Source organism: Macrobrachium rosenbergii, chromosome 12 (genome assembly GCF_040412425.1).
Source record: "Macrobrachium rosenbergii isolate ZJJX-2024 chromosome 12, ASM4041242v1, whole genome shotgun sequence".
Taxonomy (NCBI): domain Eukaryota; kingdom Metazoa; phylum Arthropoda; class Malacostraca; order Decapoda; family Palaemonidae; genus Macrobrachium; species Macrobrachium rosenbergii.
Genome location: NC_089752.1, coordinates 113794042 through 113820484, shown reverse-complemented (window position 1 = coordinate 113820484; position 26443 = coordinate 113794042). Strand labels below are relative to the sequence as shown.

The 26443-nt window shown below is 41.3% G+C and overlaps 1 protein-coding gene across 2 annotated transcripts; it reads left to right on the top strand.

The window, feature by feature from the left end:
• The first annotated feature begins 301 nt into the window (after positions 1-301).
• On the top strand, positions 302-25649 carry LOC136843905 (POC1 centriolar protein homolog A-like). Of its 2 annotated transcripts, none has more exons than XM_067112812.1 (9): positions 302-437; positions 3761-3935; positions 4751-4863; positions 12997-13157; positions 17469-17663; positions 17816-17900; positions 20674-20834; positions 20963-21160; positions 23526-25649. In XM_067112812.1, the coding sequence occupies exons 2-9, from the start codon at positions 3781-3783 to the stop codon at positions 23706-23708; spliced, it is 1251 nt and encodes a 416-aa protein (XP_066968913.1). In that variant the 5' UTR covers positions 302-437; positions 3761-3780; the 3' UTR covers positions 23709-25649. The 2 variants fall into 2 exon arrangements, with proteins under 2 accessions (XP_066968913.1, XP_066968912.1); XM_067112811.1 differs by having other exon boundaries at positions 23523-25649.
• The last annotated feature ends 794 nt before the right edge of the window (positions 25650-26443 follow it).

Here is a 26443-nt window from a genome sequence, read left to right as displayed (position 1 = left end):
AATTATATTATTGACAATCCTTAACACGTCTTGATTTGACTATAAAGTTTAAAAGCATTGACGGTAAACCTAAGACAAGATGAAGAAACCGAAAAGAATTTTAAAATATCAGCTTTAATTTACCGTAGTTTATTCCTTCACGTTTGTATTCCCTCTGGAGTAACCAAACAAACGAACAGACAAACAAATTTATTTAAAAACAGCATCTCAGTATTCCATGAAAGCAAATTTGAGTACTGTCCCAAAATGACAAACTATACAACAGGAGTTATGAGAAATTACGGAATTTTAAAAGCAAACACCCAATCTAGGATATATGAACAGATCCGTGTTTTTGCCGCCTATTTCAAAGGCTGCCAGACTCGACGTCACAATTCGTAAACAAACCTCAACAAAGGTTCCCAACTGCCAACTCCCTACGTGTTTTAACAGGACAGGTTAGTCGGCCTTGTAATATACTGTTCATTGTACTCGATTTTGTATATACGTTTTGTAAATTTGTGATTTTATAATGTAAGTTTGATTATGATGTTTAAAAATGCCGTAACTGTAGCTTTCCTTGCCCCTACGGCAGGGACGTTCGGTCTTTTGTAGAGGTTTTGTAGTTTGAAAATTATTAATAGAAAGATGAATCGGTTTATTCGTTGAGTGCTTTATATAACTGAAGTCGTTTTTGGGCTAATATTCATCTGACAAGACTTAAAACATCGGACTAGCGTATGAAATGGTACCGTATCTAGCCGCCGGTGGGGTACCCTAGGATGCAAGGCAGTGCCATTAACGGTAAAACTGAAGATTACCACCGCGCCCAGCTGGTTCGGTAACAAGCAGGTTACGTGCAAAATGGGTGCCATGGTTACTACCAGCCCCTTGGGGATGAATGTAAAACAAACAAAAGACTGTAAATATCATAAACATACACAATAAGCATAAACAAAAACCATGAAGAAAAGGTCGGGAACCAGGCCGCGGTAGTGGTCTTCAGTTTTACTGCATGGACTAGTCTAGATTAGCCCAGGTTAGGTTGAGGTTGGGCTCGAGGCTAACATAGGCTTAGGCCAACAATGCTAGAAGGTAGATTTAGGCAAAGTAGCCTAGGTGCTTCAAACATCAGGGAATAGGCCATTCAAGACGAATATTGGTTTCCTCGAAATGTAGTTGCTCTGATACCAGCAATTTATGGTATAGCTTACTGTAGCATTGGCCAGGTGGAAATAAACCAGTAGGATATCTGTCTAGTTTCATTTTTGGGGGGAGGGGGTGGACTTGAGAAAGTTCTTAGTACCTTATCAGACCAATTGCCCAGTATCATTTGAAGATGAAAGGGGAATAAAACCAATTATTATCTTTTTTTTCTTTTTTGCTAATCCAGAAACAAAAATGTAGCAAAACGCATTAGCCTAGCGTAGTTTCTGTTGGATAGTGAAGACTAGCTTTCATCGTCTTAAAGCCTTACAAACTTTCTGCAATACTGCCATTTCTAATTCATTTTTTTAAAATGAAATGCAATGATATATATGCAATACATAGGCCTATTCCATTTCTTTGCAAAAGGACACTTGATCTGCTGAACACACTCCAGTTCTTCGTTGTGCTAACTAATTCTGGACCATTTGAACACGTGTCTGCGTTACCTTCTATCTCAGTTAGCACAATTATTGTCAAAGGTATATTTCAGTAGGGGTGCATCTTAACCTAACCTAACCTTAACCTAGGGCACCTTTCCCTGACCTGGTGGAAGGGCAGACCTGCCCCCACCCACTGGAAACACAGTGTCTCCCCTGCCCCTAAAAAAGAAAGTGTGCATAGCAGAACAGTGTGTGCACAGCTATTGTCGACTACTACCAAATGAGAAGTACCATAACCACACTCCTTCCTTAACATTACCGATTGTAGTAATGTGAAAAAATCAAACAATATTCGTCTTTCTTTGCTCAGTATCTCTGTATTAAAATTCAGCAGGTTTTAATATGCTGTGATTTGCTGTTGTTATTAACCACTGTCTTACAGTTAACACATGGTACCTTCATTATTTGCATTGCACCTTCCAGTGTTATATTAAACTTACACAGTTAATTATCTGCCTTAGGGAAAAATAGCACATTCCTCAACTTGAGGTTAAATGTAGCTAAGTTATTCACAAGAAATAAACATCTGGTTCAAGAGCCATCATTTATCACAGAACAGCTCACCTTATTGATGATATACAGACTGGATATGTATAGCCCCAGGCTTCATGAACATAAAAAATATATGTATAGTCTGTTAGCTAAAAATATGGCTTGGAGCATGACCTAAGTCAGTCTGTGCATGACTGATTCAGTTAAAAGAATCTCAGTCTGCAGTCCTGGTGATCAGCAAGCCATTTGATATGTATTCAAAGGACTAGAGATAGAGCAGTCTGTGGCTAATATTCACATCAGCAACAATGAGAACAAGTGTAGGGCATGCAAAAAAAAAAAAAAGAAAAAATGCAAAATCCCCGCCTCTAAATAATTCACCAGTAAGACCATTTCTGTAGGTTTTAAGAACACGCTGAACAAGTTTTGTTCCATACTACTTGTCAGTTGGAGGGTTGCATCAGATATAGCCAGTGGCTGCTCTGCATACCAACCTTAGTTCTCACTTTCATGTCAACATTCTTGAAATGGGAGCAGCACTTCCGGTACTACAATCATTTCAGAATCAGTTCATGGTTCACTAAGTAATGTTAGTAATAGACAACAAGACTGAAGGCATATACCATGAAGTAAGGGGAGAAGGTCTTTCTTCCCCTCAGGGGTTGGCAGGGCAAGTGCACAAGTTGGGCTGCCAGCCAGATGCATCCCAGGTTGCCAGAGTCTATTAGCAGACCAGCATAGTTACCAGGAGGCAGGGTTATAGGAATAGAGTAGTTCCTGCACAAGCGTCTGGCAGAAAGGTTGTTTTAGGTTTGAAGGACAACAGTGTTTGCTTCACAGTTAAACAGGAAACTCCCAGTGTTCTCTCAAGTGTTGTTACCCTGGGCTGCATTAGAAGATGCCTTCCAACTCTCCCAGGAAAACCTTGATATGTATATAAACCTTTCCCCTGTTTAGCCTGATCTGTCAAATGTTCAACCAAGTGTTGATCATTCCTGGTGTTAGGATGACATGACTCCTTGTTGGCCACCAACCAAGTGGTATCTTGATCTTGACCTTGTCAGGGTGCCGAGAGAGTTACCACTGCTGAGGCAACACCAGGTTATGACAAGAGAGTTACCACTGCTGAAGAAACACCAGGTCATGAAAGATGTAACTCACTTCATGGCTGCAGAATATCCAGCATCTCTTTCTTGCAAGGAGGATAACAAGAAAAAAAAAAATCAGTGATGGTGGTGAGATTGATAATATTCATTTCTCCACATTCTACCAACCCTTATAGCTTTAATGCTTTGATAGCATGGACAGGTTGTAGTGTAGATCAACAGGTATTTTGGAGTACATGCCTATTTTAGTGTCAGCTGATATCTTATGAACCCAAATAGAAACATTAGAATAGTTCTTAGGTCTTAATAAAAAGTCATGACGCGTGTCATGAAACAATGAAGATTGAAAAAAATAAATGGTTCAAATTTTTCTGAGAAGTGTTTTATTCATTAGAAGTTCAACTCAGCTTGTAGAGAAATTCCGTTTTGACTTTTTTATTCACAGTATTAACATTTAATTTTTTCTTTACAGTACTTATGTTTTGTAAATCATGATTGATATTTTTGTGTACTAATGAGAATCACATTTTTCAGTGTGATTTCAATAACAGAAGATGAGTGACGACCCAAGTCTTGAACGCCATTTCAAGGGCCACAGAGATGTAGTTACAGCCCTCAACTTCAGCCCAAATGGAAAGCAGATTGTATCTGCCTCTCTTGACCACACAGTCATGGTGTGGAACTTCAGGCAGCAAGTCCGGGCTTACAGGTATTGGTCATTGTAACATTTTGCACCTGTCTCTTCAGTAAGAATAAAGAGTTTTTAGCTGAAAAAGAATTGGTAATGTCAAGTAAATTTTCTCTCAAGATTGTGAAGGATATTGGATGTATTTGTTGTAGTGTCTTTCTAGTTTTGTTTGCTGTACATAGTAAACTCATAGCAGAGATGCATGTTGAAAAATAAGAGAATTTTAATGTAACTTAATTCTTTCAAAGGTGAGTGATAATCCTTTGTGGAGTTGAAACTTTCAGAAGAAACTTTCAGAACCTCATAAATATATTATTCTGCCTACACATTATGTGCTCTTGGATGTCCTCAGCAGCACTATATTGTGAGTAGGTGGAACCAGGGGAGACATTTGACAAACAGATGAGTCAGATGTCTGCTCAGGCAGGCAGCTGCACTGAAAGTTTTGGAATAAAATGTTAATGATTAATTTTTTATTCAAACTTTTTATTTTTTTTTTTTATTTTACATTTTTGTACAACTGAACTTGTGCACTGAATAACTGTATATGGAAGGACAGCTCTACTGTAGTGAATCTCAGTGCCAGAGGCCTTTTTTGTGACAGTTTGGTATCAAAGCAATCAATCATTCAGTTCTTACTGTGGGAAAGTCTTCCCTTTAGGGTACAGGATCTTTTTACTAAATTTATATTGATCTCCTTTGGAGTAAAGCAACACACAATAAAAGGTACAGGCTGCTATTTAAGGAAACAAAAGTAAACTTTCAAAATATATATTAATTTATGATAACTTCTAATAAGCGAAGTTTTGTGATGTCAATCAGTTTTCTGTTTGCAGATTTGTAGGTCATTCTGATTCCGTGTACGATGTATGTTTTTCTCCGAGTGGCAATCTCATGGCATCCTGTTCTCGTGATCGTTCAGTTAGACTGTGGGTTCCCAATATTAGAGGTCAGTTTTACTGTTAAATTTTATTTCTTGTAATTTGTTGCCGATGTTATGCAAAAGTGGCATGAAAATTTCATCTTGTGTTGTCGTTTATGTGATGTAAATATGTATAGAAAAATAAGACTTAATTTATTACAATGTTTCACTGTATCTGGCTGGCTTTAAACCAGGATTTTGAAGTTCAGATTTAAACTAAGCTGCATATAGAAGAAAAATATCAGGTGATTTTTAGAAATTGTGTTACATCATCTCAGGTGCTGACAAACTTCCCAACATTATTAATGTTTGAAATCACCTGGTTACAGTCACCAGATTTATAGGGATGCAGTGGTCATTCAGTAACTGCATAACTCATGTGTCTTCCCTTATTTTGGGGTAGGATTTCCACTGACAACTTGATTATCAGCTTAAGGAATTAAATGAAGAGGTTTTCCTTTACTAAGGAAAGCTTTAAATGCATGTCTGAGAGAGAAATGGAACCACTGGTTTGGCAACTATGGTGCAATGAAAGATAAGAATTTATCTTTGCTCAGACTTACGTATATATAAATATATTTGTTAGTGTCAATTAAATATACTGTAGGTGAATTAATCGAGCCTGCCTTGTAACAAAACGCTGAAAAAATGTTTGCTCTGTCTGAGATAAGTAGAAAGCATTTTTGTTCTCATTTTCCAGAGCTTTGGAAGTAGTATAGCCATGCAACAAATGATGAACTTCTTGAATTCATAATTTTTTTTTTTTTTTTTTGTAAGATTTCTCTGAAATCCTTTGAATTTTAGCAAAGGAAATAAAATGAGGAATCTATATTCTCCCTTGCTGAACTTGAAGATCATTGTCTCTTTATCCTACATCCCTTAGGGTAATAGGTCCTTCCATCACTTCCTGCAGTATCTTTGGACTTCTTGGTCAGTTATATTTTGCAGGCCAAAATGACCGGGAAACTGAGGCGCTTAATTATTGGATGCTACAAAAAATGGAGTGTATGATAATCTAGGCTTTGTTCCATGTCTGCTGCTACTTCTGCTGTTCCTATCACTTGCACAGTTACTGCTTTAACTGTTATTATCTTCTGCTGCTCATTTTGAAAGCCTAAACAAATCAGTCCAGTAGCTTTAGCTGATTATACCATTTTATGGTTTTTTGGCTACACTTCTAATTAGCTGAGTGTTATAAGAGAAAGACCACTGAATTTGTTTAATGTTAAAACTATTGTGCCAGAGATAACATTATCATCCATGGTCAACTTTGCTCAAGAGATTCCAAGCAAGCTACTGAAGAGAGAGCTTCAAGCAACTGTCAAAGCTGAAGGCTCTGTTCCTCAAGCCTCCCTGAGGCTGAGTCAACAAGAACAGTAATGAGAACAAATAATGTATGCTTTCAGATGCAAACATGCAACTAATTGAAAAAGAATGAGGAGTAAGTTGGCTTGAGTACATCATTTTTGTACATGCAACTTACCCGTCAGATATATACTTAGCTATAGTCTCCGACGTTCCCGACAGAATTTCAAAACTCGCGGCACACGCACAGGTAGGTCAGGTGATCAACCATACCCGCCGCTGGGTGGCGGGAATAGGAACCATTCCCGTTTTCTAATCAGATTTTCTCTGTCGCTGGTTCCGGCAACATCTGTTGTTGGTTCCTCCTGCTTTGATTTTCGTTTTCTCGCTTGCTGAGGATCTTTTGGCCTGATTTTGGTGACGTATTGGATCTTTGGTTTGGCATACGCTATTGTGGACTGTTTTTGGATTTGCTTTTGGATTGTTCATTAAGATGTCTGACATTAATGTTTCGCCTGTGTTCCGTGTGTGTGCTAGGCAAGAATGTAAGGTGAGGTTGCGAAAGCTTGGTAGACCCTCACACTGTATGTATGAGGTGTAGGGGAATGATTGTTCTTTGGACAATAGGTGCAAGGAGTGTGAGAAATTGTCTGATCAGGAATGGAAGGTTTTGTCTTCTTATCTGAAGAAGCTTGAAAAGGATAGAGTTAGGAAGGCTTCCTCCAGAAGCTCGAGTAGGTCTCGCTCTGCTGAGCATGATTTTGAAATTAACCCAGTAGCCTCTCCTAATCCTTTGGTTTCAGCCCCTTCTCCCTTCATCGAACCTGTGGATTCGTCCTCTGAAATGGCTACGATGAAAGCGGAACTTCTTCGTGTGAAATCGCAACTGCGCGCGATGAAGGAAGGTAAGAGTGACAGTGATATGTGCAGTGTCCCCAGTGTAGTGGAGGGGGCGTCTGATCGGCTCCGCATTGCTCCTAGGCCTAGACCTCTTCCAAACTCCCAGGACCAGTGGAGGAGGAATGTCGAAAGCCGCAGGGAGGATGTAGAGCATCCCCAACGATCAGGCGTCCCTTCGGCAGATCCTGTTGTTGCGTCCCAGGCTGCCTTGGATCGCCATAGAAAAGGCATCCTGAAAAAGTGTTTCTCGTCGTCTGACGCGTCTTCTCCGAGACGTGGTTGGAGTTCGGCTGAGGAGTCGCGCCCTTTGAAGAGATCTTGGAAGGCTCCTAGAGTAGAGCGTTTGGACTCGAGCCCTGAGCGCTTCCCGGAGGATTCTCCTATTGTCAGGAAGAGAGCTCGTAGATCCCCCTCCTCCTCTCCATCAGGGGTGAAGGATTCGACGAAGAAGATTTTGATCGGCCTCCAGGAGCAGTTATCGGCGCTTGTTGGATCTCTTGCTAAGGACTCCTCTTCTCGTAGGAAGGATGACTTTCTTCCTGTCAAGAGTTCCAGGAAGCTCTCGTCTTCAACTCGTCGCTCTTCTCCTGCCAAGCTTCCTTCGTCCAGCAAGTTTTCTTCGTCTCGTAGACGCTCTTCGCCGAACAGGCGCCAGTCTCCCAGCAGGCGCACTTCTTCCAGGCGCTCGTCATCAGAGAGAAGCGCCTCTCCTTCCAGGCGCACTTCGCCTCACTGTTCTTCTCCTTTGGGCAGGCGCTCGTCGTCTTCCAAGCTCCCTCCTTCCGGCAGGCGCCGCTCTCCTACCAAGCGCCCTCGTTTTAGGGCCTCCTCTCCTGGAAGGCTCTCATCAGTGGACAGGACCCCCTCTCCTGACAGGCGCCCGTCCGGGGTCAGGCGCCATTCTCCTGGTAGGCGCTCTTCGTTGGACAGGAGTGCTTCTCCTTCCAGGCTCGCTTCTCCTGATAGGCGCTCTTCTTCTCTTAAGCCTTCCTCTCCGCCTGCTGCTTTGGAGGAAGTTTCAGAAGAGGATTCTCCTAAGGACGCTGGAGTTTCGGATTACAAACGGTTGGCTTCGGTTTTAATTCAGGAGTTTGGAGATTCTCTTTGTCATGCTGCCCCTCCTTCTCCGGGATCTTTGTGGGACAGCACCAAGTCAACTAGACCCTCTTCGTTTGTCAAGATGCGCCCTACGATTTCGATGAGGAAGGCCTTTAAAGGAGTAGGGGAGTGGATGCAGTCTAAGAAGGATGCAAGCAAGACGGTTTTTCTCTTTCCCTCCTTTGAAACTTTTGGGCAAATCAGGAATGTGGTATGAGACCAAGGAGCCTATGGGGTTGGGGCTCCCCACATCTGCTGACGCAGATTTCTCTAATCTAGTTGACTCCTCCAGGAGACTTTCCCTTTCTTCAGCGAAGGCGACTTGGGGAATGAGTGAAATGGATCATCTCCTCAAGGGTCTTTTTAGAGTTGTGGAGGTCTTCAACTTTATGGATTGGTCTCTTGGAGCTTTGGCCAACAGGACTCGGGATCCCGAATTCCTGTGTTTGGATGACTTCGTGAGTGTTTTGTCTTGCTTGGACAAAGCAGTGAGGGACGGTTCCGCGGAAGTCGCTGCCTTATTCGGAGCTGCTATTCTGAAGAAGAGGTCAGTATTCAGCTCTTTCCTCACGAAGTCTGTGTCTCCTCTTCAGAGATCCTCTCTTCTGTTTGCTCCTTTTTCTCCTCACCTTTTTCCTCAAAACTTGGTGAAGGAGATTTCTCGCTCGTTATCTGAAAAGGCGACACAAGACCTTTTGGCCCAGTCTTCGAAGAGGGTCAGACCTGCCGTCCCTTTCGCCAAGAAGGAGAAGGCTCCCTTTCAGGAGCCCTTTCGAGGTGGTCCTTCGTCCAGACCCTCCTTCAGGAGCAAAAGACCAGAGAGGAGAGGAAGGTCTTCCTCTCGTTCTATCAGAAGGACCAAATGAAGAACGAGTACTCCAGACGACAGTAGGTGCCAGACTGCTACAATTCGCCGAGGTCTGGGCACAGAGAGGGGCGGACGACTGGTCCCTCTCCATTTTAAGAAGAGGCTACCTTATCCCCTTCAGGGAAAGTCCTCCTTTAACATCAACTCCCAGGGAGTTATCCGCCAGCTACAGGGATCCCATCAAGAACCAGGCTCTTTTTCTAGCAGTGGAACAAATGTTAGAAAAGGAAGCAATAGAACGGTTCAAGACCTCCATTCCCCGGGTTTTACAACCGTCTTTTTCTGGTTCCGAAATCCTCGGGGGGTTGGAGACCGGTTCTGGATGTAAGCGCCCTGAATTTCTTCATAATCAAGACGAAATTCAAAATGGAGACTACCTCTTCGGTTCTTGCAGCTCTTCGTCCAGGGATTGGATGGTCTCCCTGGACCTGCAGGACGCTTACTTCCACATTCCCATTCATCCCTCGTCAAGAAAGTTCCTGAGGTTCGTGATTCGGGGAAAAGTTTTTCAATTCAGGTCCCTGTGCTTGGTCTTTCGACGGCCCCACAAGTGTTCACGGGCATCTTAAGGAATGTGGCACGCTGGCTTCACTTAGAGGAGTGAGGATATCAATGTATCTCGACGATTGGCTGATTCGAGCTCAATCAAAGGACAGTTGTCTGGAGTACTTGTCGATCACCCTAAATATGACACAGTCCCTTGGACTATTAGTAAACCTACAGAAATCCCAGGTTGTTCCGCAGCAGAGCATTGTTTACCTGGGGATTCTGATGGATTCTCGGGATTTTCTAGCCTTTCCATCCCAAGAGAGAATAGATCGCTGCATAGAAAAGGTGACAGTTTTTCTAAGGAGAAAACATTGTTCAGCGAGGGAGTGGATGAGTTTGCTGGGGACCATTTCCTCGCTGGAACAGTTCGTCTCCTTAGGAAAACTTCATCTGAGACCTCTTCAGTTTTTCCTAAAGGAGAGTTGGGACCAGAAGTCTCAGGACTTAGCAACTTTGTTCCAAATTTCGGACAAGATAAAAGAGGATCTCAACTGGTGGTTAGACCCTCGAAAATTATGCCAAGGACTGTCTCTTCAGTTACAGGCCCTACCCTAGTGTTGTTCTCAGACGCCTCGGAGTCGGGATGGGGGGCAACACTAGGGTCGAGAGAAGTGTCAGGCACCTGGGAGGGAGACCAGGTGAACTGGCACATCAACAAGAAAGAGCTATCAGCAGTTCATTTGGCTCTCATCAAGTTCGAGTTCCTTGTCGCAGGACAAGTAGTCCAAGTGAACTCAGACAACACTACTGCCCTGGCTTATATAAGGAAACAGGGAGGAACACACTCCTTCTCCCTTTACGAAACGGCAAAAACGTTGCTGTTATGGGCTCAGGAGAGGAGGATCAGACTCCTCACCAGATTTGTACAGGGGAGAGAGGAATGTGAGGGCCGACCTTCTCAGCAGGAAGGATCAGGTCCTTCCCACAGAGTGGACTCTCCATTCAGAAGTCTGCGAAAGTCTGTGGAACCTGTGGGGAAGGCCGAATATCGACCTTTTGCAACCCACTGGAATGCAAGGCTAGAAAACTACTGCTCTCCGATATCGGACCCGAGAGCAGTTGCAATAGACAGTCTTCTCCTAGATTGGACAGGATTAGACGGATATGCCTTTCCCCATTCAAGATCCTAGGAGAAGTGGTAAGAAAGTTTGCATCATCGGAAGGCGCGAGACTGACACTGGTAGCTCCGTTTTGGCCAGCTCAAGACTGGTTCACAGAGGTACTGGAATGGATAGTAGATTTTCCAAGATCGCTTCCACACAGGAACGATCTTCTCAAACAGCCCCACTTCAACAGATTCCACAAGAAATCTCCCGCTCTCAGTCTAACTGCCTTCAGACTATCGAAGGTCTGGTCAGAGCGAAGGGTTTTTCGCACAAAGCTGCGGAAGGCTATTGCAAGAGCCAGGAGATCCTCAACCCTTCGCGTCTACCAGTGAAGTGGGAGGTCTTTAGAAGATGGTGCAGGACCAATAAGATATCCTCTTCCAGTACCTCTGTGACAAACATTGCTGATTTCTTTATCTTCCTAAGGGAACATTGCAACCTCGCTGTATCCACAATTAAGGGATACAGGAGTATGTTATCTTCGGTTTTCAGACACAGAGATCTGAATATCTCGGAAAACAGAGACCTTCATGACCTTATAAGGTCTTTTGAACGTCAAAATTCAGGACTTGAAACCTCCCAGTTGGAATCTAGACATAGTTTTGAAATTCTTAATGTCTAAAAATTCGAACCTCCTCATCAAGCTTCCTTCAGGGACCTCACCAGGAAGTCACTTTTCCTCTTTGCCCTTGCCTCAGCTAAGAGAATAAGTGAAATACAAGCCTTAGACGGCAAAGTTGGTTTTAAGGGAGGTTCGGCTATATGCTCCTTTAAACCATTCTTTCTAGCGAAGAATGAGAATCCTTCTAAACCGTGGCCAAGAACCTTTGAATTAAAAGGTCTTTCTTCTGTGACGGGACATGAGTTGGAGAGGACTCTATGCCCTGTCAGGAGCCTTAAATTCTACTTAGAAAAGAAGAAATCTCTGGGAGGATCGGTTGAAAGTCTTTGGTGCTCTGTCAGGAATCCTTCACGAGCGATCTCAAAGAATGCGCTGTCCTTTTTTATTAAGGACGTCATCAAGGAAGCGCATATCTCATGTGAGGATGAGCACTTTAAGCTCCTTAGGGTGAAAGCACACGAAGTGAGAGCCATTGCTACTTCCTTGGCTTTTCACAAGACGTTGTCTCTCCAGTCTATTTTAGAGGCAACCTATTGGAGGTGTAATTCAACGTTCGCATCTCATTACTTACGAGATATTAGAGTAACATTATGATAAGTGCTTCTCTCTAGGAGCGTGCGTATCTCTGCGGATTCGGTGCTGGGACAGGGAGCTGAATCCAATCCTATTTAGTTTAATTAATTTAGTTGTTTTTAGGCTTGGTGGTGTGTGTTTTTATGGTTGGTTGAAAGAGGGTGATGGAATTATGCTTCCCCTTTCAATTCTTATCACTAACAAGGTTAGGATTGGTCAGGTGGTCGGGATTGGTTGTCATGTTCCTTGTAATTTGTATGGACACCTAGCTCTGTCATGTAAGAGGGATAGCCCCCATTGATACGATTCAGGTGTAGGCTCGGTCATGTAAGTGGGTCAGCCCCCTTTGACACGATCCGCTATAGGCTCGGCCATGTTAGTGGGTCATCCCCCATTGGCACGATCCAGAAGGGCTGTCAGTCACAGGTCTCATCCTCGCTGAAGCTCCTGAGGCAAGCAGACTCATAGACAGTATCCATGAAGTCTTCTGCCCAATCAGGTAAGAACCATGGTTTTTGTTTATCCTACAACATATGTTGTTTCCCGTTTTTAGTTATTTTCTGTCTCTTGCCCTCCTCCAAGGGTGCCATTCAGCTAAGTATATATCTGACGGGTAAGTTGCATGTACAAAAATGATATTTTTATGATAAAATAAAGTTTTGTACATACTTACCCGGCAGATATATACGATTGATGGCCCGCCCAGCCTCCCCTCAGGAGACAGGTGGAAGAGAAAATCTGATTAGAAAACGGGAATGGTTCCTATTCCGCCACCCAGCGGCGGGTATGGTTGATCACCTGACCTACCTGTGCGTGTGCCGCGAGTTTTGAAATTCTGTCGGGAACGTCGGAGACTATAGCTAAGTATATATCTGCCGGGTAAGTATGTACAAAACTTTATTTTATCATAAAAATATCATATTGACAACTTAGTAGATTTATTACCATCGACAATCCAGCTAGGCAAATGAGTAGTAGTTTAGGTAGATGATTCTGTCTGGTATTATTTATTTGTTTGTTAGTCTACAGACGGAGAACTGCATCTAATTATTTTACAAATGAAACTGACTAACCAAACTCTAAAAAGAGTTGGTCATTCTGTTCACTGTCAATTACAAGTTTTTCTTTTACCCTTTTAGGAGACTCAACAGAATTTCGAGCACATAATAACTCGGTAAGATCAGTGCACTTCTCTCCTGACGGTCAACAGTTAGTAACTGGCTCGGATGATAAGACCATAAAGATATGGAATGTCCATCGACATAAGTTTGTGTGTTCACTGCCTACGCATACAAACTGGGTAAGTTTTAGGATTGATTTTGAGTTAAGATAAGCATGTACTAAAATAGTAAACATTGCTTTCAAGCTTTGCTTTACTCTTATTTACTTTTAGGTCACTCTTAATAGCGTGGTCATTCTGTAAATTCAAGTTTCAGAAAGTGTTCGTGCAAGAAAATGACTCTTCATAAATTTTTTTTTTTTTTACTTTGTCATGGGTTGATTACTCAGTCACTGTTGATTTTTATGTATGACGCAAACATGTTGCTGAGGAAATGAACATCTGCCCTGGGAATTCTTCAGTATGTGAGGAGACTCAAAACAAGATGATAATTCTCATGGAAATTAAGGATGAGGGATTAGTCCAGAAACTCATCTCCCTCGAAGCCATAGCTTCACTACAGGAGGTGGTTAACACTTGTCGCTCATATGAGGCTGCCAGGAAGGCAACTTCTGCTGTTCGTACCCCACCCTCTCAACTGTGTGCCATCTCCATTTACAAGAAACAGAAAGGACACGTGAAAACTTCTGCTTCAGCTCTGGCTTCCAAATCTGTTGTTCCCTGCAAGAGTTGTGCATGTATACACAGTTCTTTGGAAAAGTTCCTAGCAGCCAAGAGTAATTGAAGAACTGTGGTTGTCGAGATCATTGGTCCATGACACTGATGCGCTGCTAACACTGTTCATTGTCGAGTTTGGTATCATGTGGGGCATTATGATAAATACTGCAAGTCAGAGAAGAAGGCTAGCACGCATAGTAGCGCATCAGGTAAATCTCAGGCCTCAAAGAGGTCCCGCTGTCATTGTGTTGAAGCTGCTAGCAGGTCACCCAAACCCATCTGTGTCCTGCTATCCCATGGTGATGTTACATCTCGGATCCAGATGTTACCTGATACACGCGCCGAAGTCACTGTCATTGGATCACAGCACCTTGATCTCTTGAAGATTCCTAGGAGCAGTCTGAAGCCTTTCTCTACAAATATTACATTTAACTGCAGGTGACTCACTTATGAAACCTACTCTTGGCACCTTCCAGGCCACTCTTTCTCTTGGCAAGCAATCCTATTCTGCCGTGATACAGGTTCACGATGGCGTCCCAATGCCACTATTGTCTTACAGCCACTGTCTAGAACTGGCCATCATCCCTCCTGACTTCCCCAAGCCATTATTGAAGTCAAACATGTGAACAGGTCCAAGGAACTTCCCCTTTCTGCCACCACGTCCCCTGCTGAGGCCAGAGAATTTTTTCTACGGGAATTCAAGGATGTGCTGGTCTCCAAAGAGGATCTCAAGACAGCACCACTCCAACCAATGACAGGTCCTCCTATGAGGATTCACCTTAAGGATGATGCAGTGCCCTTTGCTGTCCACACACCACGTCAGATCCCCTTCGCTTTCCGAAGCCAGGTCAAGGAAGAACTCGACTCCATAGTGGCTCAAGGGATTATCAAGCCTGCTGGTGAGGAACCTTCAGAATGGTGTCACCCCCTCTTCATAGTGGCTAAAGCCTCAGGTGTTCGTATCACTGTCAACCTCACCAAGCTTAACAACCAAGTCTCCCAACCGACATACCCTTGCCCAACTCCATTCGCTGCCATCCACAATGCAATTCAAAGGCAAGGTATTTTACTACAGCAGATGCCTTATGTGGGTATTGGCAGATGGAACTCCCCGAAGAAGGTCAATATCTGACAACAATCTTCACACAGTACGGCTGATTCAAACACTGTAGAGGACCAATTTGTTTCACAGCTACAGGTGATGCCTTCTGCCTCTGTGGTGACACAGCCCTTCAGGGTATGCAGAATTGCGTTAAGGTGGTGGACGACATTCTCCTTTGTGATGAAGATTACTTCACCCGTTTTCAGTGAATCCACAAGATGCTTACCAGATGCTGCAAGTTCAAGATTACCCTTAACAGGGACAAGTTTTTAGTCTGCACCCTGAGGTTCATTTTGTGGATACCAGCTCTCAGGAGTGGGCATATCAGCTGATCCTGGTAAAGTCAGTGCAATCCACGACTTTCCCACTCAGACTAATTTGACTTACCTTCGATCATTCAAGGGGTTGGTGAATCAGTTAGCCAAGTTCACCCCAGATATTGCCAGTGCAGCGCAAACTCTGCTTCCTCTGATGAGCCCTAAGAGAGCCTTTACTTGAACCCCAGACCACGATGAGGCATTTCATTGAGTCAAGGTTGCTCTTGTCAGCCCACCAATCCTAGCCTCCTTTGATCCAGCCCTGCCAGTGGTTCTCTAGACTGATGCCTCCTGCTTCTACGGGATTGGATATGCCCTCCTACAGGACCATGGTAACGGCAGACTTCATCTAGTTCAGTGCAGCCCCCGCTTCCTCACAGATGCTGAGTCTTGCTATGTCACTATTGAACTAGAGATGTTAGTTGTGGTCTGGGTTATGTCTAAGTGTCGGTTATACCTCAAAGGCCTCCAGCATTTTACCCTCATGACAGATCACTGACCACTCATCCCAGTTCTTAACCATTATTCACTTGATGCAGTCGAGAATCCCCGTCTTCAACGTCTAAAGGAAAAGATTTCACCGTATCTCTACACAGCAGTATGGCAGGCTGGCAAGCAGCTCTGCATTCCTGGTGCTTTATCATGAACCCCAATCAGTCATCCCACTCCAGAGGATGAAATCATGTCTGCTGATATTGCAACACACCTAAGGATTATTGTGGCAGTCAACCCCATCACCTCCGAGGAAGACTCTCCACCCCAGGATGCTGACAGAACTCTACAGGAACTCTGAGCCACAGCAAGAGTAGACCCATCATACACCCATCTTCTAAACTGTGTGATTTCAGGATTCTCCTCAAACCATTACAACCTTCACAACTCCTTACTACCATTCTGGAAACTGAGGGACAACCTTTCAACTGATGATGACCTTGTTCTTTACGGAACAAGAATTGTGGTTATTTTTGCCCTTCACCATCACACTCTTGCCTGTCTTCATGACAGTCACCGAGGTGTGTAAACCACAAAGGGACTTGCTAGACACTGTCTTTTGGCCAGGCATCGACTACGACACCACTAGTACCGTCAGAGCCTGTGAGTCTTGTTAGATGTTGCACCCTAGTCTCCAGCAGGAACCCCTTTTGAATGATGACTACCCTATGAGGCCCTTCGAGTCTGTCCCACCTGACTTTTTTGGCTTCGCTGGGAAATCCTTCCTCATCGTCACTAACCAACTCTCCGAATGGCCCATCGTTGTCCCATGTAAAGGTGACGCCACTGCCTCCAACTCCATAAGGATCGTTTGTCTTTCAGGGAGGTCGGTGTTCCCCTCCACCTTAGGGCTGATGGGGGACTGCAGTTCATCAGCCAAAATTTCCAGGATTTCTTGAAATGTTGGGGTGTCCACCATGTGATGTCTTCACCACACTACCCACAGTCCAACGGCCATGCTGAAGCTGCTGTAAAATCTGCCAAGCGTCTGATCCTCAAGACAGCACCTTCTGGCAACATAGATTGTGAGGAGTTTGATCGGGGTCTCTTGGAACTGCTTAACACCCCAAGTATTACAGGCCGCTCTCCAGCACAAATCTTATATGGCCTTCCACTCCGTACCTATGTACCTACTCATCCAAAGTCTTTCTCAAAGGAGTGGCAGGCCAAGTTTGAGGACTGTGGCCGTCGTGCAGCTGCCTGCACTGAACAAGTGAAGCTACAGTATGATCAGCATGCTCACCCACTTCCCAGGTTGAATATTGGTCAAACAGTAAGGATCAAGGATCCGACATCTCACTGCTGGAACAAGGTAGGTGTCATCATGAGCTGTGGCAGATCAAGGGACTACGAAGTGCATCTCCCCAGTGGCAGAGTTTGGTGGCATAATTGCCGCTTTCTGTGTCTAGTGCCATCCCCTGGTGATGACCCTCTTCCCCATATCCCAGCGGCCCCTTGCACGGACAGGGAAAAGCCCTTAGTGTTTCGAGATATCAAGGCAACTGAGGCAAAAAATGAAATAATTGTACAATTTTATTTAATTTTCAGTCAGGTTTTTGTTCATTGCTGTTTTGTATATAAAGACAGTAAAATGTGTTATCTCATATGTATAAAAATGTCTGTATTCATATTGTAAACTTTATGAAACCAAAAATTATTTTGGGAGAAAATATCTCCTTTTCCTTGATAAAAGGTGTGATCTCTCCCATTGTTAAATCTTTAGGTTTACAGATATTTGATAAAGGAAGAGTTGAAAATTGAACCAGTATATGAACCCCATATCCTCTGGTTTGATGTGCTAAGTAGTTTTTTCTTACAAATGTTAATGTAGAGTTGCAAAGTAATATTGTCTGTGGACTGCAGGTACGATGTGTTCGTTTTTCACCTGATGGCCGTATGCTAGTCTCATGTGCCGACGATAAAACAGTTAAGCTTCATGATATTCACACAGCCAGCACTCTGCACAGCTTCCCAGATCTTAGAGGATCATCCACTCACGTCGCATTTCATCCGTCTGGCACCTGCATTGCTGCAGCAAATTCCGATAATTCTGTTAAGGTAAAGTCGTTATGCTTCTTTTTATAACGAATTGCCAAACTTTTGACTTCCAAGTTGTTTTCTGTCTGTCAATATCTATGGAACAGTAGTTATATATGGAAAATGGGTTATGAATTATACTATTCTCTCAAAACCATTATATTTCTCTGCAGATCTATGACATAAGGACACGCAAGCTATTGCAGCATTATGATGCCCACTCTGGTCCTGTCCTCTGCTTATCATTCCATCCATCTGGTGAGTATAATACAAGTTCACTATAGGTAGAAGTAGAAGCATGTAAAGGAAGAAGGTATTAAACATCACAGCTTGGAATATAGCTTCAAAGAAAAGTGAGTACAGTCACTACTCAACTTTCGAACTAGTTACGTTACGGACAGCCATTCATGTCTTGAATTGTTCATAAGTTGGTTATTGATATGAAGTGCATAATTTTTGTTGAAAATTATTAAAACGTAGGAAGATATTAAACTTCAAAAAATATCATGTTTGCATTCCTGAGTCAACTCAGGAGTCTTAGATTAACCTGGGAGCCATAGATTATATTATTTTCACTGTATTTTTAAATCATGTAGTATTATGAAGAATTACTTTGGATGTTAGAAAGGTAAAAAGAAGAAAATAAAACTTAGATTCATGCAACATTCAGAATTTAGCATTTTTTCCATGTTTGAAAGTTATGAACTTGGGAGAGAATTTTGCAGTAGCAGAGTCTGACATTGGAAGTTCACAAAGTAAACGGTGCACACTGCCATCTCTTAACAAAAAATGCCTACTAAATGTTTTCTATGGAGAAAGGAAGTATAGAAAACAGGAATTCATCAAAGAACAAGTTAAATAAGGAAGAATGAGTAGGAATATTTTACGTGTGAACAAGTGTTCTCATGATTATAAGAAGAATACATGGTCGTTAATCACGAGAATACTTGGGATAATCAGGGAAAGGATTAAAGGAACCGGTTCTTCTTCCTTGTGAGACAAAAATTCCTACTAGGCAGAATAGGTGTGCAAAGCAAAGTTTAAACTTACAGGTGACAAAGGGGAGCGCTCCGAACAATTTTAACTTGTGACCCTGTCTGTTCATATCTGAATTTTTGTAACATGAATGTTCGTATGTAGGGTGGTGACTGTATGGTTATCAAGTTTACAAGTGGAAAACAAAGTACTGAGTAAATAAAGAAAATGGCTTGTGTATGTGTAAGCTTCTTGTATCTATTGCATATTTTTAAAACCTTTTTGACTCAAGTTTCCGTAGTGTGAATCAGTAGCCTCAGAAGATTTTGCTAAAGAGTTAGGAGACGTTATTAGTTTAATTGAAAACTTGTATTAGTTTCATTTTAAACTTTTGAAGCAGATGTGATGTGTTTCAGCAGAAAGAGCGCAGGACAAAAGAGAATGGAGAAAACTCATTTCACGTCTAACCCCACGATGGAAAAAATTACATAGAAACATTTATGAAGTTTGCTGGTACTGTATTAGAATGAACTCATCATTAGGTGCATTATATGCTCATACAATAATGTCTATTTCATTAGCAGTTGTAAATTAAGGAGGGACCCATTTTATATGTAACAAAATACTGTACATGATTATTTGGAGCAACAAGTGACTCCAACCATTTCAATACTGTAGCTGTAATGAGAATCTCAAACTTACACATTAAGTACAGTCCTGGGAAGCTGCAGGATTTTGGCATGAACTTTCAACTATTTTTTACTGGAAAATAGTTACACTGAGATTCATATTTAGATGCACACAGTCTTGAAAGATAGTATCCCAGTTCAGAAATGATACAATTTTTCAAGAGTGTGATGCTCTTGTCTACCATATAGCTTTGCACATCTACTAACAGTAAAAAGGTTTAATCCCTTGAGTTACCATGTTGATTCTTTACCCATATTCTTTAATCACTAAATAACAATTTGGAAACTTAGGAATAAATGAATACTGTATGCATAATGGTTGATGAATAGATTGAAAAAACTAGGAAATGTCTACAGAGCTCTTCTTCGTGTTAAGAAAGGCACCAAATGGCGGCTAGATTCATGAATGTATATACTTTAAAGGAAAGTTTGTTGGCAACTAATGATTCCTAAATTGGATGGCCAAGCTTCGATGTCTTGCCTTCTTCTTTTAGTCTTGAGTCTGAAATTTGCAGAATTTTCTAGTGTATGCTACCTTACTTTAGGTAAATGTGTAATATTTTAGATTTAAGATAACAATACAAGGATTTCCAAGGATGAGCATTGGAAGAATGGGAAGGGGTAAAATCTCCCAAGGAAGAAGTAACTGGAGGAGGTCTGTGCAAGGGAGAAGCAGACAATGAGGAGCTTGAGAAACCTCCATCGAAGAGGGAGAGAACCCTTTCCAAGATGGCATCTCTGACTTCCTCTTATGCTGCTGCTTCTTGGCAAAGATCCTCCATTGCTCAGGAGACCAAGAACGACGCTCAGGGCAGAGGTTAGTTACGTTACAAGAATTAGAGCTGCATCTACCATAAGTAGAATGGGGATCTGTCTCAAAGGAAGCAAGAAAACACGAACAAGGGTAGTTTGCTACACCAAGACATTTCCTCTGAGGCTTAATGGAATGCTGAGACAGGTTTTGGGACTGCATTATCAAAAGCCAAAACACACACACAGCACACAATACACAGTATATATCACTATGACACAAATATCTCAAACCACAGAAACACGGGCAAAGAAGGACAAACCGGCTTAAGGGAGGAGAGCGAAAAGTATGTCCTCTTTCGAAGGTGTTAAGAAGAACACTGAATCCTTCACAGGGTTGAGATTAGGTCGCTGCCTGCTTCCGCCCTCATCCTGTGAATGATGCCAGATGCCACCAGTTCCTTACATAAACAATTCCTATTGTTTTTTATCGATTTCCAGCTGGCGCTAGAAGATTTTATCCTAGTGTTATGACTGCAGGTTTGTTAGCTATGAAAAATAGAAATTAGTTTGAAAATTTGTCATTTTTATGTTATAAAATTTAATTTTGATTTCAGGTCATATTCTGTTGACAAGCTCTGCAGATGGAACCTTGAAAATATTAGATTTATTAGAAGGTCGGCCAATTTACACACTACACGGACATCAGGGTGCGGTTCCATCCTGTGACTTTGCTGCAGATGGAGAGTATTTTGCATCTGGTGGCAATGACAAACAGGTAATGTTTTAGGAGGGATGTCACATGATGTATCAATGTTTTTTAAGTATACTGCAGTAGTTCAGTAGTGGTATACAGTTACAGTACTCTAATGATAATATGATATATATCACATTGATTCATTACAGGTAATGGTGTATAAAACCAACATTGAGTCAGTGGAATTGTGTGAAACCTTGTCCGTTACGGAGGACTCTCGTTACCATAGGCCTCATGACATAACTGTATCAGTACCAGCAGAAGAAGATTCAGATGATGATGTAGCCGTCATTGGAACTCATAATGGGAGTCAAACGCACCAACAACCAGACACCAAAAGGCATCAGGTTTGTTAGCATTTATTTTTACTTTTGCAGTCATCACATAAGGACTTCTTAGTAGACTAGATCAGAAATACATAATATATACTGAAAATACTTATCCTTATCACAAAGCTGTTTGATTTCTTTTGTAGAGAGACCATATAGCCTGTGACCCATTCCTTTGCATGTACTAGTTCCTCATTGGATGGGTTGGTATCATTTTTGGCTAGCACTCTGTTGGGCCCCGCGTTCGATTCTCCGACCGGCCAATGAGGAATTAGAGAAATTTACTTCTGATGATAGAAATTCATTTGTCGTTATAATGTGGTTCAGATTCCACAATAAGCTGTAGGTCCTGTTGCTAGGTAACCAATTGGTTCTCAGCCACGTAAAATAAATCTAATCTTCGGGCCAGCCCTAGGAGAGCTGTTAATCAGCTCAGTGGTCTGGTTAAACTAAGGTTTACTTAATTTTTTTTTGTATGTACTATATAGTTGCTATACATTATAGCGTTTCTCAAACTTGTCGTTTTATTACTAAATGATTACCCGAAAGATTTACAATAGAATGTTTAAAATAATACTTATCTTGTGTAATCAATTGTAACCGTGATTGTCAAGTAAAGAATACTTGGTAAGCTTTTCTTATTCCTACAAACTCATATGTGTAATGTTAATGAAATTAATATAAATCAAAACTCAATATTCAGTACTGCAATACATTATTGTTCACATTATACTCAACTGTACTAATTTTGTCTAATTTAGAAATTAATGCATTACTGTCTCCCACCTGTTTAGCTAATACAATACTAGAATTTCTGCTCTGGTATTCTTTAATGACTGAATCAAAACCACAGAACGGATACTTTGATAACATGCATTAATTGTTTTGGGTTTCAAATTTGTCCACATTGGTATTGATAACATTAATGCTGTTATCACTACTCTTTCCAGCTTTTGCTACATTTTCACATTGTCTTTCTTTAATTATACTACCAGAAGTTTCATGGGCCTTTTCACAGAGTTGGTCCTAAGTGCACAAATTACCCCTGGTCAAAGGGCTGGATTAGAGATGTGCTGTTTAGGGTTGTGGAAGATAAAAAAAAACAGTTACACCCTCAGTGTTAAACTATTGCAGAGTTTGAAAACCAGGTAAATTATCCAGAATAAAACATTGTATAAGGAATTCTTTGCTTATTAAATATTACTATTCTTCGAAGATTGCTATCGTTGTCCTTGTCTTTTTTACTTAACATCCCGTAAACAGGCAAGTAGGAATTTTTCGTAAGGTTTAAAACCCATGGGTTGGTATCTTGTTAAAGAAAACCAATATGTGTTGAAAACCTAGATATATTTGTGCAGAATGTCATGTCAGGTGATCCTGCTGCCAACCACCCCTAAATAATCTGTATTTGTTACTCGTAATAATGTAACTTAATACTCCATCTAATCAAGATCCAGAAGTATACACAGTAGGTGCAACTTCTTTGTTTTCATATGGCATTTCCCCTTTATTCGTTTCATTAGAAAGAGAGCATCTCTGGTTGATTTCTCTGGCATGAAGCTAAATTAACAAATAAGTTAGTAGGTATTCTAAACCCTTCCACTAGCACTTTCATACTTTCAGTCTGTGTAATCTTATGTACTATACTTTTCTCATTGTGTGGGATCAGTCCTTCTTTTTCATATTTCACTTTTTAGGCACAGCGCTGTACTGAAAACCAGTTAAGCTGTCAGTCATATGCATGGAGAAACATAGTTATATCCAGATTTATGTAGATAATCATGTTTACATGAGGATGTGTCTACGCTGTTAAATGCAGTTCAGTGATTGGATATGGGTTCTGGAGACGGTTATGAAGTATCATAACACAAATCGTGGCATTTTACAGTTTGTTGATATTCATATCTCTGTTGGAGTATATGGTACCTATGAAAATAATTGAGTTCACATAACAAGGAAAAAGTTAATTTGTTGCTCTACATATTAGCAAAACTTAAAATAGAAAATGAAATGTTGTATATTAAACTGAATCCAAGAAATCAAGAAGAAATTACACATAAATTTATTCTTCTGCAGAACTGGAAATATTACACCTTTCCATGCTGTTTTGTAAGGGCGCAGAATAATCAGTTAATTTTTAATCAGATTTTGATGTTGATCTCTTCCTGCAACAGCAATTCCTTATTTATGGCAAAAAGGAATAGAAGGTTGTTGCTGTTTGCTCTTCGAGCCAAAGAGTAAATAGTCAGTTTGCATTGACTCATATATTCTTCAGAGAGCAGGCCGAGTATATTTAAAATTAAGAATTTGTATAGTTGGGGAATGTCAAGTTTATATAAAGGTTTCTAACAACTACCTATGGCACTGAATTTCTTTCCAGAAGCCCAGGAATGATGATCAGGAAGATACATCGCTTGCCTTACAGCAAATAAAGGGGTCTTTGCAGCATATTATCACCCAGCTGGACACTCTTGCACAGACTGTTGTTGTTTTGGAACAAAGGCTGTCCCTTGCAGAAAATAAAATTACAGAACTCGTCAGCAATCAGCGCAAAGCACCTTGTTAAGTGTATAATGTCATAGAAGGAGGGGAACTAACAATTCTGTTATTCACTCTCCTCTGGGACCAACGCTCTATGGACTGAGCAGTGATTTGATTGTTTTTATAGCATAACAGTGAGGTTTGTCTGTTAACATTTTTTATGAATCATTGATAAGCTTTGCTGACTTTTAAATCATATATAAAGAAAATCATATTTGACTGAAATAAGGAAATTGAAGTTCATTCACTTCTCTCAAGCACCTTATTTTTTTACTGGAGTATATTTTCAATGAAATTAAAATGTTGCATTTGATACTTAGTTTATACTGTATAGTGAAAATTAATGTATTTATCAAAAATTAAAAAGTTTCTATAATTTTGACTACAAATTGAGAAAATTGTAAGTTTCTTAACAAGATTCCTTAGCAAACCTTAGTGTATAATCAGTACTGGACATAAATTTGGGAAACTTTTGCATACTATTCATATTTTTGTAAATAAAATATATTTGTTCTGTCAGAAATGCAAACCAACGTCTTTTATGTACAAGAATTCCTCAGCATGAGCTGGGACAGTCATTGAACTTCTCAAGGCCATTCACCTTCCACTGTCATTTTTTCCTTGCCTTTGGCATCTGAGGATGTATTGCTATACTCTTCTTGACTGCTAAGTTGAATTTGCATTTTTTGTTTGAGTCCTTTTTTTTCTAAGAAATAGTATCTTTCAGAGATGTGAAGGACTAGTACCTTCATCCCCTCCATTTGTTATTAGATGAATCCCCATTATTTTAACACATCATCATTTCAGTTTGAGCAGTTGTGCTGTTTTAAGGGAGATTTTACTACTTTTTAGTGGCTGTTGGTAGAAGATGTCACTTTCAAGTGTTAACCTAGCTCTATCCCTTCACTGCTGAAGTCCTCCCAGCTCTTTCCCCAAGTACACTGCAACTGCCAGCTCAACATTGTTTAGTCTCTAATAGTGGTCATCCTTTGAAGGACTACTGCGACCTGTACAGTAGAGGAAAGCTAGACCAGAGTGAGGAAGGGAAGTGCTCTCCTACTACTACATTCCCTTCATAGTTGCACTCATCCTCCTCCCTCATAGGATGAGGAAAATAATGGATCTTTCCCAAGAAGTCTTGTTGGGTTTCATGCAAGTGCTTTCCCTTTTTTGAGGGAGTCAGAGGCTTTCCCCTTTTTTGAGGGAGTTGGAGGCTTTCAGTCACCTGCAAATGATCGTTTAGCCTCTTGCAAGGTAGGTATGGGCCTCCCCATACCTACCCACTAAGAGACAAGAATCTTTCTTTCTTTCATAATGCTTAGGGATTAGCAAAAGAAGTCTGTATGCTCTTCACATATTTGATTTCAGGATTGAACACAAGTTGTTGCTTTGCCCTCCCCCACTCCCCCAGCCACTGAGGAGACAGGTGGTTGGTTACCCACATTTTGTTTGTTCAGCACATGAAAGGTGCTTGTACCATATGTACTTAGGCAGTATGGTAGGCTCCTCCATCTTGAGCCTCCTCAGGAGCCCAGAGGGAAAAGCCAGAGCCACTTTCTCAGCTGGGAGAGATCTCTTTTTGGGCTCCTCTTTCTGTGTCTCATCAGAGGTGCATTGGCAGAACCTGTGCACAGCTTAGTCCTCAGATCATCCACTTGCCAGCTGTGGCCTTGGTTGTGTAATCCTGCACATACGAGTATATGGTTTGCAGACCAGTGTGCAGGTAGCTCTTCCTACTGCACTTTCCTTTAATTACACCTAGTTGATTCAACTCTGTCTATTCACTAGGCATGTGCTTGATCATCAGATTGTGCCTATGCCAATGGTGGGTAGGTTCAAGACATCCCCTTCACAATACACCAGCTCTGGGATCATGTTGGGAACAAGGAGAGAGAGCTCTCTCAGGTGCGGGAAGAGTAGTGACCATTATTATTATCATTCAGAAGATGAACCTTTTCACGTGGAACAAGCACAAGGGAGCCATTGACTTGAAATTCAAGCTTACATAGAACATGGTGTTCATTTGAATGAGTAACAGAAGGTAACAGGAAATATAGAAAAAAATTTAGAGATTATTCATTAGAAAAGAAAAAAATTAATAAATAAATAGATAAAAATGTAAGTAAATTATTAAATACAAGGAGAACTGTTTTAGGGTAGTATTGCACTGCATCTTTGCTTGAACTTCAGTGAGAAGTTTGACAGTGAGGCACATTTACCGCATATTGGTGCCGCTGTTCAGCAAATCTGGTTGCTCTCAACAGAGAAAGAGGATCAAGGATCAATTTTGAATGTGAAAGATCTCTGTTAAAATACAACTTATGGAAAATCAACAAACAAGACCATCCGTTGATGGTCCAAGTCATAACTGCTAATGTTAGTAAACAGAAGCAGACATCCACACTGGAGAACAGTATACTAGTACAAGAAGGACAAATGACCTAAAACAGGTTGCATTGGTTTTTCACTGGTATAAATATGAGGCCTTACTTAACCATACCTAAATTTTGAGGCATTTACTGTGACACTTTCATTAGATGTTTTTCAAATGTTACGATGTCATCAAAAGTTACACCAAGAATAGTTAAAGCTTCAGACTCATTCAGTAGAGTCCCATGCACCTGAAGGGGAGGATGGGGAGGAAAATCTGTACAAGATCTGCTAATCAATAGTATTTTAATTTTACTCGAGTTCAGCCTCATACCCTACTGACTACACCATTCACTAATCTGCTCCATGTTGAGATTGAGACTAAGGGCA